Below are 13133 nucleotides of genomic sequence, written 5' to 3' on the forward strand. Positions count from 1 at the left end.
GTTTTTGAGTTGCTATTAAACAGAGACTCTCCATGGGATCTTGCTATATGGCAGAAGGCCTCAGTGTGTGCTTCATAGTGTGCTGGAGCAGAAGCGTTGGGAGAAGGGCGTCCCCGCTGAGCTTCGGTGATAAAAACCCTCCGCAGGAGGTTTAGCTCAGTGCTAAACAAGCATAAAGTGCACTGTGCCTGCCTCTGTTGAGCAGAGAAAGGCCCCAGTCCCTATAGAGAGGGCCCTCAATCTCCACAAGTAAAAAAAAAACCCAATCTCCATAGAGAAACTGAACCATCTCAACAGGGAAGCAGCTCTGGAGATATCAACCTCTGCAGGGGGTTTCACACACTGAACAGGCAGAATATGCACTGTGCCCCACACCGGCCTATGCAGAAAGCCCTCAGGTGCTGAAGGGAACAGCTACTGATTTCTATAGAGGCTCCTTTGTCTCGAGGGAAATATCTACAACTACATTCTTCTTTGATGACCAAATGGAACACATGTGATGTCTATAGAAAGCCCTGGGTCTCAATAGACTTTCTTAGTGAACATGAAAATGTTTGATCTCCACAGAGGAAGCTTTTGATCTCTATAGAAAGATGCCACAAACAGCTAAAATTCTGTAAAGAAACCCAGTGATCTATAGTGGAACACCCCTACTAGTCTATGGAAGAAACCTCTAACAGAAACAGAGATGAGAAAGCTGTTGATCTCTATAGGGAGAAGACTGTAGAGCTTCAGAAGGCCAGAAGGTCTGAAAAAGCACAAAGAACCAACAGAAAGTAGTCCCTCAGCTCTAGATTTAAAGGGCTTTTTTGTTGTTTTTAAAGACGGGAGATGTTAGATATAAGGACAGATGCATCTCTAGGCCTACCTCAGATAGAAGGATAGATATGTCTCTGGGCCTTCTTTATCAACAAAATGTTTGGCTAGCTAGTTTGTCATCTTCATGGAATCTAGATTAATCTCAAAGGCACAGAGTTTTTAGTCCATGTTTATGTGGAAAATCACAGTTCTTGACTCAATAAGCCACAGAAAGCTTATGTCTATAACAAACACTGATGAGACAAAATCAGATGATGTTCACTGGTACTGTGAGGACCTCAAAAAGCTGCCATTCACATTTATTTGCAGTTGTGTATGAAAATACAAAACAGATTATTTTAGGAAAGGTCATCTGTGCAAGACATTGATGAAGTAGGGTTTATCGGTTGGGCTTGCAGGGGTTATCTGTAGACGACTTTGACACAGTATGTCTCCTCGTTTTTGTCCTCCAGATCATTGATAAAGATGAGGATCTCCTCTGTCCCGGGACTCTGGCTGGGAGCAAAACGCAGGCCGATACTGTAGCTCTCCCCTCCTTTTATCTACATACATAGACAAGAAAACAGACATATAGACAACATAAACTCTCAAGATTATTGTTCAAAGATTGAATATATATATATACAGTGAGTCCAAGAAGTATTTGATCCCTTGCTGATTTTCTTCGTTGGCCCACTAATAAAGACATGATCATTCTATACTTTTAATGGTAGATGTATTCTTACATGGAGAGACAGAATATTAAAAAGAAAATCCAGAAAATAAATCTAAGGAATATATATTAATTGATTTGTATTTCATGGAGTGAAATAAGTATTTGATCCCTTAGTATTCATTAGCAGTTCTGGCTTTTACAGACCAGTTAGACACTCCCAATCAACTTGTTACCTGACCTGAAGCCACCTGTTCTCACTAATCACTTGTGTGAAAAACACCTGTCCACAGAATCAGACAGATCACACAGATTTCAAGTCTCCAACATGGGTAAAACCAAAGAGCTGTCACAGGACCTCAGAGTCAGAATTGTTGACCTTCACAAAGCTGGAATGGGCTACAAAAAGATTAGTAAGGTGTTGGATGTGAAAGTAACAACTATTGGTGCAATTATCAGAAAGTTTAAAGAGTATAACATGACAATCAACAGACCTCGGCCCGGTGCTCCAAAGAAGATTTCGCCTCGTGGGGTGGCAATGATGCTGAGAACAGTCAGAAATCGTCCTGCAACCACTCGGCAGGAGTTAGCAAATGACCTGAAGGCAGCTGGGACCACAGTTTGCAAGGAAACAATTGGCAACACTTTGCGCAACAATGGATTCACATCCTGCAGTGCCCGAAAGGTACCCCTGCTGAAGAGAGCACATGTGGAGGCGCGCCTCAAGTATGCCAATGATCATTTGAAAGATGAACCAAGTTATTGGGAGAAGGTTTTGTGGTCAGACGAGACCAAAATTGAACTTTTTGGCCTCAACTCCACCCGCCATGTGTGGAGGAAGAAAAATGCTGCCTATGACCCCAAGAACACTGTGCCCACCGTCAAGCATGGAGGTGGAAGCATAATGTTTTGGGGGTGTTTCTCTGCCAAGGGTACAGGGCTACTTCACCGCATCACTGGGAAGATGGATGGAGCCATGTACCGCACAATCCTGAGGGACAACCTCCTCCCCTCTGCCAGGGATCTGAAAATGGGCCGTGGTTGGGTCTTCCAACATGATAACGACCCTAAACATACAGCAAAGGCAACAAAGGATTGGCTCAAGAAAAATCACATTAAGGTCATGGAGTGGCCCAGCCAGTCGCCAGACCTCAATCCGATCGAAAATCTATGGAGGGAGCTGAAGGTCAGAGTTGCCAAGCGACAGCCCACCAACCTTCATGATTTAGAGAGGATCTGCAAAGAAGAGTGGGCCAAAATTCCCCCTGGTGTGTGTGCTAAACTTGTGGTTAACTACAACAAACGTCTCACCGCTGTGCTTGCAAACAAAGGCTTTGCCACTAAGTATTGAGTGTGTTTGGCAAGAGGGATCAAATACTTATTTTCCTCATTGAAATACAAATTAATTAAAATATATTCTTTAAAATTATATTCTGGATTTTTGTCTTGATATTCTGTCTCTCCATGTTAGAATATATCTACCATTAAAAGTGCAGAAGGATAGTGTCTTTATTAGTGGGCAAACAAAGAAAATCAGCAAGGGATCAAATACTTCTTGGACTCACTGTATATATATATATTATTGGCAACCAACGTAAGGTAGAATAGAAATACTATAACTTACAGCAGAGGTGTAGCTAGAGGGGTAGATTTTGAGGGGTATAGTGTAGGTGGATGGTATAACACCCATACAACACAGTATATAGCAGTAACATACACTCCCAAGTGGAGCAACTGTCTAAGTAGTTGCCTTATCATAGGAAGATGAAAAAAAGTTATATCCACGGTGATGCCACAGCCATGTGTGCCCAGGAGTTTAAGAGAGCAGAACTGGCCTCATTCTCTCGCCATCATACCCACCATCTCCCCTATACTTAGAGTGATGCTAGGCTAAGGCAGACGACAATTATGCGACTAACAGAATTGGGCAATTAGTGTTCTCCTCCAAGTGTGCTGAGCTGACCAGTGACATTGTGGCGTTGCAGTGGAGGAGAGCCTGTTAGCCTTGACCCTCTTACAGCTGGTAGCATGGAGGGATATGGAGAGTCAGAGCTAGTGTGTGAATAATGGTAGCTGGTAATGACTGTGGCTAAGCTGTGGTGAAAATGGGTCAGAAAAACAGGTCCCTTTGTTTATGTAAAAACATTTTATTGGTCACTGGCTGCTACTGTAAAAAATATGAATAACTAAACGAGCTTATGTTTGAAAGCCAAAGACCAGCTAGCACCATGAACAGGAAAAAAAAAAGCTTCTTTGTTTCCATCCAATTATTTGAAATCTGAAGTTGCACAGGGCTAGCAGTTTACAGTTGTTGTGTTTTTATCAATTTAGTTGTTTATGTATTTATCTGCAGGCAAGGGGCTTTTATATAATTGAAACCATTGATTTCAAACCTTTAAAAAGTAGTAGTGTACATAGTTCACTCTAAGCCAATGCAGTGTCACAGCAGTACATAAAAGGAGAGAAGAATCCCCCTCTCTCCCTCTGCCTCTCTCTGTATTATCTCTAATGGCTGGCTGAGACATATGGCCCTGTATTGTGGATTTATACAGTAATCTCCACAAAAGCACACAGATATCGATTCCTCTTTTGTTTTTTGGCTCTGCAACTAGTTTGTGATGACATGTTCCTTCTTGCAGGGGGAAAGAAAACAGTACAACTCTACACATTTTTTAAAAATATAGATGCTATATATTTCTCTGGGAGAAAAGATAATTGAGGCAGTGTTGACTGCTGGGGAAACAGAACAAGCTCTTTCTCTTCTTTACGAGTTTCAGCAGTTTTATTTGATGCCCAAGCATCATTAATATTTTGTGTTGGGTGCCGTCAGCCCTGGATTTCACACTGTCCTGGCGTTTACTGGCCTGAGATACGGCACATAAGCTGTCATACGAGACTCGCCAAGCGCCTGAGCAAATCAGCGAATGCAGTCAATGATGAAATTAACATTTCCCTCATTCACAATATCATTTTCTTTTGAGGAAAAATTAATACTTGAGAATAATCATTTTCAGAGGTTGTGGAAGATATCGGGGTAAAGACTGACTAGCGTTCTGTGACCGCAGTGTAATGGGCAAGCGTGGTGCATGTTGCCAATTAATGTTGTTGCAGCAGTTTATCAACAGTTCCTAATTAAAGGGTAGCTTGCAGCAGTACGGCCTACAGGTATCAGCCCCTGCTCTGTGGTTAGCAGGTACTGAAGTAACTGGCCTGTTTCACACTTTTCATTGTTCTCCTTTTTGAAAAAAATATAACATGTCTCCCTAGAGAAAGAGTGAAAGCCACACGTGTGTTCTTAAATAACCTTCCACATAAGCTCTGAAGCTTTCCGAACAGCAGGCTGGCTCAAAGCAGAGGAAGCGATAGGAGCTTAAACTGAAACGAGCTTCAGCAATAAAATGACTTTCACATGTCACAAATTTCTGCTCTACCTCCCCCCCTCTGCCCTTCCTCTCCATCCCTTTATGAAACCATACTTCCAGTCTGGAGTGCTGGAAAGAGTCCCATATCCTTTTCCATTTTCTTCTTTTTATGAGTTCCAGCAGTTTTATTTGATGCATAAGAGCGCTTGGGGACTTTGGCGTTCAACACTGACTATGAAAACCTGCTCATATACAGAGCTTTATGTGTAGATGTCTAAGCTTGTCTATAGTGCTGACATGTAAACAGCGTTCAAAGAAACAAATAAAAACACTCATAAAGTTATAGATTCATTAACAAAAATGCAAGACTTCACATCGTCTGCTGTTACTTTTTTTCACTTTCACTTCAGGATTTGTATTACTTAAAGGGTCCATACATTACATTGTGTTGTACTGTTTTCCCCTTAAGGTTTGCTTTCATCATTCGTATGTTTTTATTTCCAAAACCAATCATTAATTAATTTTCCAACCTGTTTTTATCCTTTAGAATTTTTCCTACTGTGCCCTTAAAACTAATATATGTAAATAACTGCTGTTCTGTAAATAACTATGGGCTACTCACCACTTAGCCCTATTCTAAAATCAACCCAAGCTGAAATACCCCTTGTAACTTCTATGTGAATAAGTGGGGCTAATTTGATGTAGGCTGAATATGCAAATACACTTTATGTCCACATGTCTGTGGATACCCCTTGCAATGAATGCATTCAGCTACTAAGATGTGCAGATGTGCAAATACACACACACAGCTTGTCTAGTCCCTAGAGGAGAGAAATACTGCCAATAAAATAGGGCTCCCCGGGGCAGATGAACATAAACCTATGGCAAGCTAGTTTTGAAGAACAAAGCTTGTCTCCAGGTTTCTCCTGGACATCCCCAGCCAGCCAATTTGTTCAGTTCTATCACCAGCTCACCTGATTTAACATCAACAAGCACTGATGTATCAAGCCAGGTGTTGGATGATAACTATAAACACTAGTAGACTCCCATGAGGAGAGCTCTGGAGATGTTTTAATGAACACAGTGACATAAAACCACTTGATGTATTTTTTGTGACGTCACATTAATAATGGATTCAAAACCATGTGTTTTGGCAGCATGGATCACATAGATTAGGGAGTGAAAGACACATTTACATACTAAATTAATATTTACATACTATGTGATCAGAGGTATGTCATTTATAATGATAAAGTGGGTGATGATTTGGGTAGGCGTTTGCACAATACTACATTATTGGTTGGGTAGACACATTGGGTAAACTGGATTTTTTATTGCCAAACTAAAGAAAGATGTTTATTCAGGGACAACATGAGAAAAAGAAATAAGAAGAAAGAAGGTCTGACCTGAAAGTGCTCCTCTTTGAACTGAAGCAGGTCTGGGTGGTCGGAGTACAGTCTGAATCCTCTGCTGGAGGGGTATGGATTGGTGAAGTTGATCTTCTTATTGCTGCCCCTCCCTCCCCCTACTGGCACTTGTATCTCAAACGCCTGGAGATGCAGCACAGCACACAGAAAAGCAAAAGCGTTCATGCTCTTCTTGTTACAACGTACTTGAGCTTCGAAAGAATTGTTGACTTAGTACTGCAAATCTGCGCCCGCATCGCCGCCAGCACATTGTAACACACCAGGTTTTTTGGCAGGCCGTAAGAAGCTGTGCCCAGTGGCAGCAAGAACTGGAGGAAAGTACACAGAACCAAACAATGGCTGAAAGAACAGAGTGATGGTGGGTGAAGAAGGAAAAAAGGGAGAGAGAGTGTTAAGAGTTCTGCTGAGGCTGACACAAAAGCAGAATGTTCGAAGTAAAGAGAGGAATGAGGGTGGCAAAAAAAGGGAAATGATGCGAAAGAGTAAGAGAAAATGAGTGCAGGAGATAAAGAGCAAGAGAGCCTGAGAAGGAGGGGCGGGGGCAGAATGATTAAAGCAGAATTTAACATCTAAAAATACCCTAGGCGCCATTTTCCTCAGCTCAGTCTGGAAGAAGGTTTTCACTCTGCCGTTCTCAGTGCTCTGCCACACATAGGCAGGGGAGGAGGCCGCATTAAAGACAGTTAACTTCTCCCATGATGCATGTCTTATTCTGCGCCTTCACCTCCCCTGTTAAACACTGACTGTCCTCTAAGTGGTGCCATGAATTCTAGCCAAATAGGGGAACATTACCTGTCACTGAGGCAGAGCTCACCAGTGCTACTAAACTAGCCAAATGCTAATTCTTCATGGAGCTACTGCAAAGTTTGGGACGTTGATGGGAGATATTTTATGATGATTTGAGTTTGATTAGAAGTTATTGTTATGGCAAATGTAATATAGCATTACTATGTAATTATATTTGAATAGTGAAGCAAAAATAAGGTAACTGAATCAGTATGCAAAAAACAAACCTACAAATCATCAGAACTGACATTTCTTTTTAAAAAATGAACTACCAAATTAAAGGTGTCAATAGGTGTCAGAATTAGAAGATTACTATTTAATTGTGCAATTACATTAAAATAGAAAAATAACATAGAAAAATGTACGAACTCTTTGAACGCTGTGTTTACACTAGCAGGCGACAAGTCACTTATGTTGCCACAAGTTTGTCTCGAGGGTGTGTTTGAGGCCGTTCATGTACAAGATCCAAAAAGATGCATCATATAAAATGGGAAAAGAAGAAACAGTGGTTATGAGCCTCTCTGCCATGTTTAGCACCACATCAGTGAGAATAGGAATGAAATTTTAGGAGGAGCAAAAAGTTCAGAGAGCAGGAAGAGCTGGAAACCTCACACCTCCTGTGTTTATGACTGTTCTGAAGAATTTGTTGGACCCAGTCGTTTAGAATGTCACTTAAGAGTTCAACAAAATACGAAATATTAAACCTACAACAGCTAATCAATAATGTAATGTAAAGAAATGGCAAATGAACCCAAAGCACTTGGAACCATAGAAGCTGTAGAAATACCCGGGATATCAGCGGCTGTTTGCAGCTGGTGCACAGAAGCCAGGCTGCGACCAACTGCCTTGTGTCCATGTCCACCACATTCAGGTAGCGGAAACTGTTCCCAGAGCGCAGAGCCCTCACCCCCAGCCGAATATCCTGTAGCCCCAGAGCAGGAAGGGCGAACACCTCCTTTGGATCAACCTGGACAAAAAAAAAAAAAAAAAAACACCTTGACATGAGAACTTCATCCGCCTGATCAATTCCACCATTTGACATGTTTCTCTGTACCTAGAAAAGACCACAAAACATGTTGACTGCTACTGAGCAGCTGCTGACTTTGTGTATTTGTCAGTCAAAAGTACTTTCAAATGAAGCTGTACATTATTTCAGAGATGGCAAGGAGGGAAGAATTAGGGGTAATACACTGTCAGTGTAGCGGTGGGTGGAGTTTATGGTAACCTTAGGGAAAGTGAATGTGAATGGAAGTGATTATTTCCTGCTCCAGTGTTTAAACGCTGGATGAGACAGTCTTGGACATCAGTGCCATTGAAAACTGAAATTATATCTTTACATATCTCAGCATAGAAAGCTGTGGTAAGAGCATGGGGTCAGCCATGCTACATCACTGCTGGAGTCGAGAGGGTTAGGTGCCTTGCTCTAAGCCCCAACAGTGGCAGCTTAGCAGTGACCCCTGGGCATGGAACCCACAACTTTGTGAACAATAACTCAGTGTTCAATTTTAAGGTACACGGTAAAGGCACCAGCATAACTGTCCGTGATAATGTTCAATACAATACAGATTCAGCCGACAGATTTCATTCTGGTTTATCCACGTCTACACAACGGTGATAACTGTACTTTATGTGTGTGCTGGAACACGCAGTATAAAAATCCAGTGCAACAGCTACACAAGTCGGCATTAGCTGCTGGTTTAGATTTCCTACCTTAAAAATGTCGTAAGAAGTGAAGATTTTTTAATACCGAAGCAGTTTGGGCAGCTCTAACACCACAGAAATCACTTCTCCCACATGCATGTACAGCATAAACACAACGCTATTAGGCACTAGTGAATTGGTTCCTCCAACAGCCTGCATCTAATTAAGTGGGATATGTACACAACTATAGGTTTATAAACCACAGCACAGCACAGCACAGCACATAACATAAAGATTAAACTAGGCCTGATGAATTCCCATTGTGCTCCGTTAACAAGAGCTCCTTCTGCAGTACAAAGAATTGCACATAGCAGCCCTTACAGAGGAGGACCAGCGACTGATTATGTTACAGTGGCATCACTCCATATGTTGCACTGATTATATTCATCTCATGTGAAACCTCATATGGCTGTTTTGCACTGAAAGTACAGCCGGTAAATTGACCAGCTGCTGTTGTAGAAATCACATTTAGCAGAGCTGAACGAGATAGCAGCTCTAGTTACCACCCCTTCATTCAGCGCGTGTCTTTTCTCCACCCACACACCTAAAATTAAACCCACAGATCAGTCACAATACGGGGTTCTCGCGTGACTGATGTTTTGCCTGTGTTTGTTGCTATTTTAAAGCCTTCATTCTCTGAGACTTACCTTATTGTGTCAGTCTTTCTCAAAGAGACAGTAAACTTCGCAAGGGTGAATGAACTGACGGAGTGCAATTTACAGTAGTGAATCTTAATGAAGCTCCTGTGCAAAGTTAGCCTGATTGCTAACTCTTCTTGTTGTTGAAGCGTAAAGAAAGTCTAAATGCTAGAGTTTACAACTTTACCAGGGTACATTTTAAAGGGGAATTTCATTATTTATAAAAACAAATCTGCATTATTTAGTTGTTCAAATGTAAACAGTGTGATTTGATCGCAAAAATGTCTTAGAAAAACATTTTTTAGATGTGCTTTTTTTTTATTTGTGCTTAAAAAAAGATTTAATTTAATTATTAATATTAAATATTAATATATAAAATAAATATTAAATAAATATTAAATTAAATATAATAATATAAATTAAAAAATTTATATAACAAGATTTTTTCACAATTGGTATTCTCCAACTTCTAGCTCTTCTATTATTTTGATTTCTGCTATTTTGCTCTCCAACGCACAGATTTAACTGAGTAACGTAACGTAACTTGAAAAAGTTATTTTGAATTGTTTAGAATATGCAGTGTAAAACAGCAAAATGAGTCTATGTTACAAATGGCATAAATAAAAAAACGATAAGTGTTATTTTTTTATTTTTCTGGAGAATTCCATTTAAGAACATCTTAATGAAGTGTTTTAAGATCCTTCATAGTTTTTTTTTTTATTAGGAAAGCTTTTATTCTTCTTAATAAAGTGATGTCTACAGTGCAAATATACCCATTTTATTTGCTATGCAAAGCAACCAGTGAACCTACGTATGTCCAAGTTATATATGTAATGCTGATTCATTAAACGTCATTAAATGATCCCGGCGTATTGACCATTGTAGAAAATTCTGACTGGGGTGATCTGTTTCACATCATCCTGAATGACTGTTTAGCTCCTTATCATTTAGTTATGTAGTCCTTTGATGTAATCCCCCTTTAATATCTTAAGACTTTTTAATGTCACTTCAAATGTAATGTAACTTAATGATATTACAAATTTAATTATATAATTGTATATTTGCACAAATATAATTAGACAGGCGATTCTCAGGATTGGGTGCCCTTTAAGTCCCTTAAACATATTAATATGGAGAATTACATTAAAACTTATTTACATGGATTTATGTAATGTTTTAAAAAATATATAATTTCTCTTTGAATGACATCACATTTGAGCAGACTATTAAAAGTACAAAAACAACGGTGTCAACCCTGTAAACACTATAAAACAATAAATAAAGGTTTAATCTTTCTGACAAAGTCTCCTTGACTGCGCAGTTCAAACAGAGGTAAGGTAATTTCCCTCTTGTCTACAAATGAAACATTTTTACATGCAGTAAAGTTAAAGCTTAAAATCTTACATAACGTATCACAGTAAATTTGAAAATACAGAAATATGGGATGTGAAAACACCATATGGTACAATAGGGCTTGCTTTCATAGAAAGACACTAACCATTTGACCTTATTTTTAACCCTGTCACGCTTGTGAATGTAGCAGGCTAAAATGGTTGTTACAGAGTTGAATAATCGTCACTTCTAAAAGGGGCACCTATTCTTGAAGATGACTCATGTAATTATTTGTTACTTTTACTATTTTTATCATTAAAATTAATCTGTGTTTATGTTAGCCCAGTGTAAAGTAATGCTAGTTGAATGTTGAATGCACTGATATAGATCTGCGTGAGATGCAAGACCATGAATAATCAATATTTAAGGTCTTTATTTCTAACATGTTTTAACCTCCTGAGACCTGGACTTTTGCTTGGTGTGCATTTTTAATTTCTCCTATTTGGGACCTATCAAGTATAAAAACTTGCTTGTGGTTGGTGTGGCGCAACAGACACCACAACCTGCCACTTAGGTACCACACCATGTGGGAGACTGGGGTTTGATTCCCGGTCTGGGTGCACAGGAAGTCATTTTGCAAAAAACAATGACCTCATATGAGGCCAGAGGGTCAAAATAGTTAACAACTGAGTATCATTGTGTAGAGAAGCAGAAATGCAGTAATGTCCCCATATGATGACGCAGGGTCTCAGGAGGTTAAGGACTCCACTCAGACACCACTGTCAGCCTTGCCGCACACACAGTGGGGTGGTGAGTCTATGAATCTACATCAGAATTGTTTTTCATTCTTTACTACAGTTAAGGTGATCACTCAGCACCACACAATGGTGCAAAAAGTTCACTGTGCCAAACGGCGGAAAACTAAAACTGCTCAGAATACTCTCTTTACTCTAAATGAAACAAATAGGGGCTGATGTTCTTTGCCCCTGCAGTGTGTACCTGGAGCTCCAAGGGATGTGAGGTGTAGCACTTGACCTTGCGGATGGCCTGAGTACCACGCAGGATGAGGGAGTGCCAGCTGAGCGTACCACACACACACACCACGTCCATCCTCTGCAGGTAATGCACGTACACCTGCCAGGTTTGAGCGGGGGAGGCCATCCAGGGGTCACTGCCACACACACACACACATACACACACACAAACGCACCATGTAGTAACTTTAGAATTAAAAATAGAAACTTTTCAACCCTCCTCCATTGGCTATGACCAAATTTGGCTACCTATTTACGTTTTAGGGCAGTAACGTATATTAGTGATTAAGAGCCACTGAATGTCGTGAATATGAGATATATTTTCCCATGTAGTTCGTTAATGGGAGGCTTATGTAGCAACATGGTGGTTGATTATTCCACGAACAGTTCAATGCTTTCCTAACTATAATTCAGAATTCAGTTTGTGTGTGCACAGAGCTTTAAACACGGATCAGCTACTCGCGTTTGTTCTTGCCACTGGTGCTGACCAATGTGGATGAGGAAGTCATCATTATTTTTTTATTGCTGCACATTTTAGTGCACTAAATAGTCTCTCTCTACATAGCACAATATTAAGGGAGTAAGGATCCATTCTGGTCACTGCCTTCAGTGTTCAGTGTTACAAAAAACAGTGGCGGGTCTCCTCATTTCTCACATATCTGGGTAGACTTGCTTGAGGATTTATTCATTTATTTTTATTTATTTATTTTTTACACTTAGTGGTATCCATATGAGACTCCCGCGCCTCACACTCCTTAGCGCTCCTGCGTTGCCTTACAGCGATTTTATTTACACTTTTCGTTCACATGACAGACAGCTGCTTAGTCTGCGGGTTTTCACTTTGAGGATTGAGGAAATTACTACAGTAGAAAGTAACCGCAGCAGGAGAACTGTTACCCATGTTAAATTTTGTATTTTTGTAAAATAATCCGTCACCACCAAATGACGTCATCACTAACGTATATGTCACTGTCACGCAAAAACCTTTTTCACTTTTGAATATTTGAATCTGGCAGTTGTTCTTTATATTGTATTAATATAATGATCAGGACATCCAACAATACAGACAGAAAAGCATGCATTTAGACCACCTTATCAGCAGATGTCAATGATGTTAATGGCTCTAAGTCTCTAAATGTATCACGTATAGTTAGTTATGTATAGATATGTAAGGTAAGCAAGTGTTAAAAGCTGCATCTTCTTACATGCTGTAACTGCTTCACTTTTTAACATGGTTACATTTTAAGTCGCTCTAGAGAGGAGAATCTGTGAAATGCCATTAATGTAAATGTCTCCATGCTACGCTTTCTGCAATTAAGACTTACAATCTGAAAACAGTGAAGCATCCTCATCAATTAACAACAACCTGTTTAAAAGGCCCA

At 40.1% G+C, this 13133-nt stretch overlaps 1 protein-coding gene across 4 annotated transcripts in view; it reads right to left on the reverse strand.

Annotated features, from left to right (window-relative positions):
• Positions 1 to 1101: 1101 nt before the first annotated feature.
• Positions 1102 to 13133, reverse strand: part of nphp4 (nephronophthisis 4) — a 207082-nt gene continuing 195050 nt past the window's right edge. For all 4 annotated transcript variants that reach the window (XM_072681571.1, XM_072681570.1, XM_072681573.1 and 1 more), the window contains 4 exons: positions 11717 to 11888; positions 7834 to 8013; positions 6240 to 6383; positions 1102 to 1361 (listed from right to left, as the gene is read on the reverse strand). In XM_072681571.1, the coding sequence (XP_072537672.1) occupies positions 1221 to 1361; positions 6240 to 6383; positions 7834 to 8013; positions 11717 to 11888 (637 nt within the window). In that variant the 3' untranslated portion in view covers positions 1102 to 1220. The remainder of the gene's footprint in view (positions 1362 to 6239; positions 6384 to 7833; positions 8014 to 11716; positions 11889 to 13133) is intronic.

The sequence above is a fragment of the Salminus brasiliensis genome, chromosome 6 (assembly GCF_030463535.1).
Source record: "Salminus brasiliensis chromosome 6, fSalBra1.hap2, whole genome shotgun sequence".
Classification (NCBI taxonomy): Eukaryota; Metazoa; Chordata; class Actinopteri; order Characiformes; family Bryconidae; genus Salminus; species Salminus brasiliensis.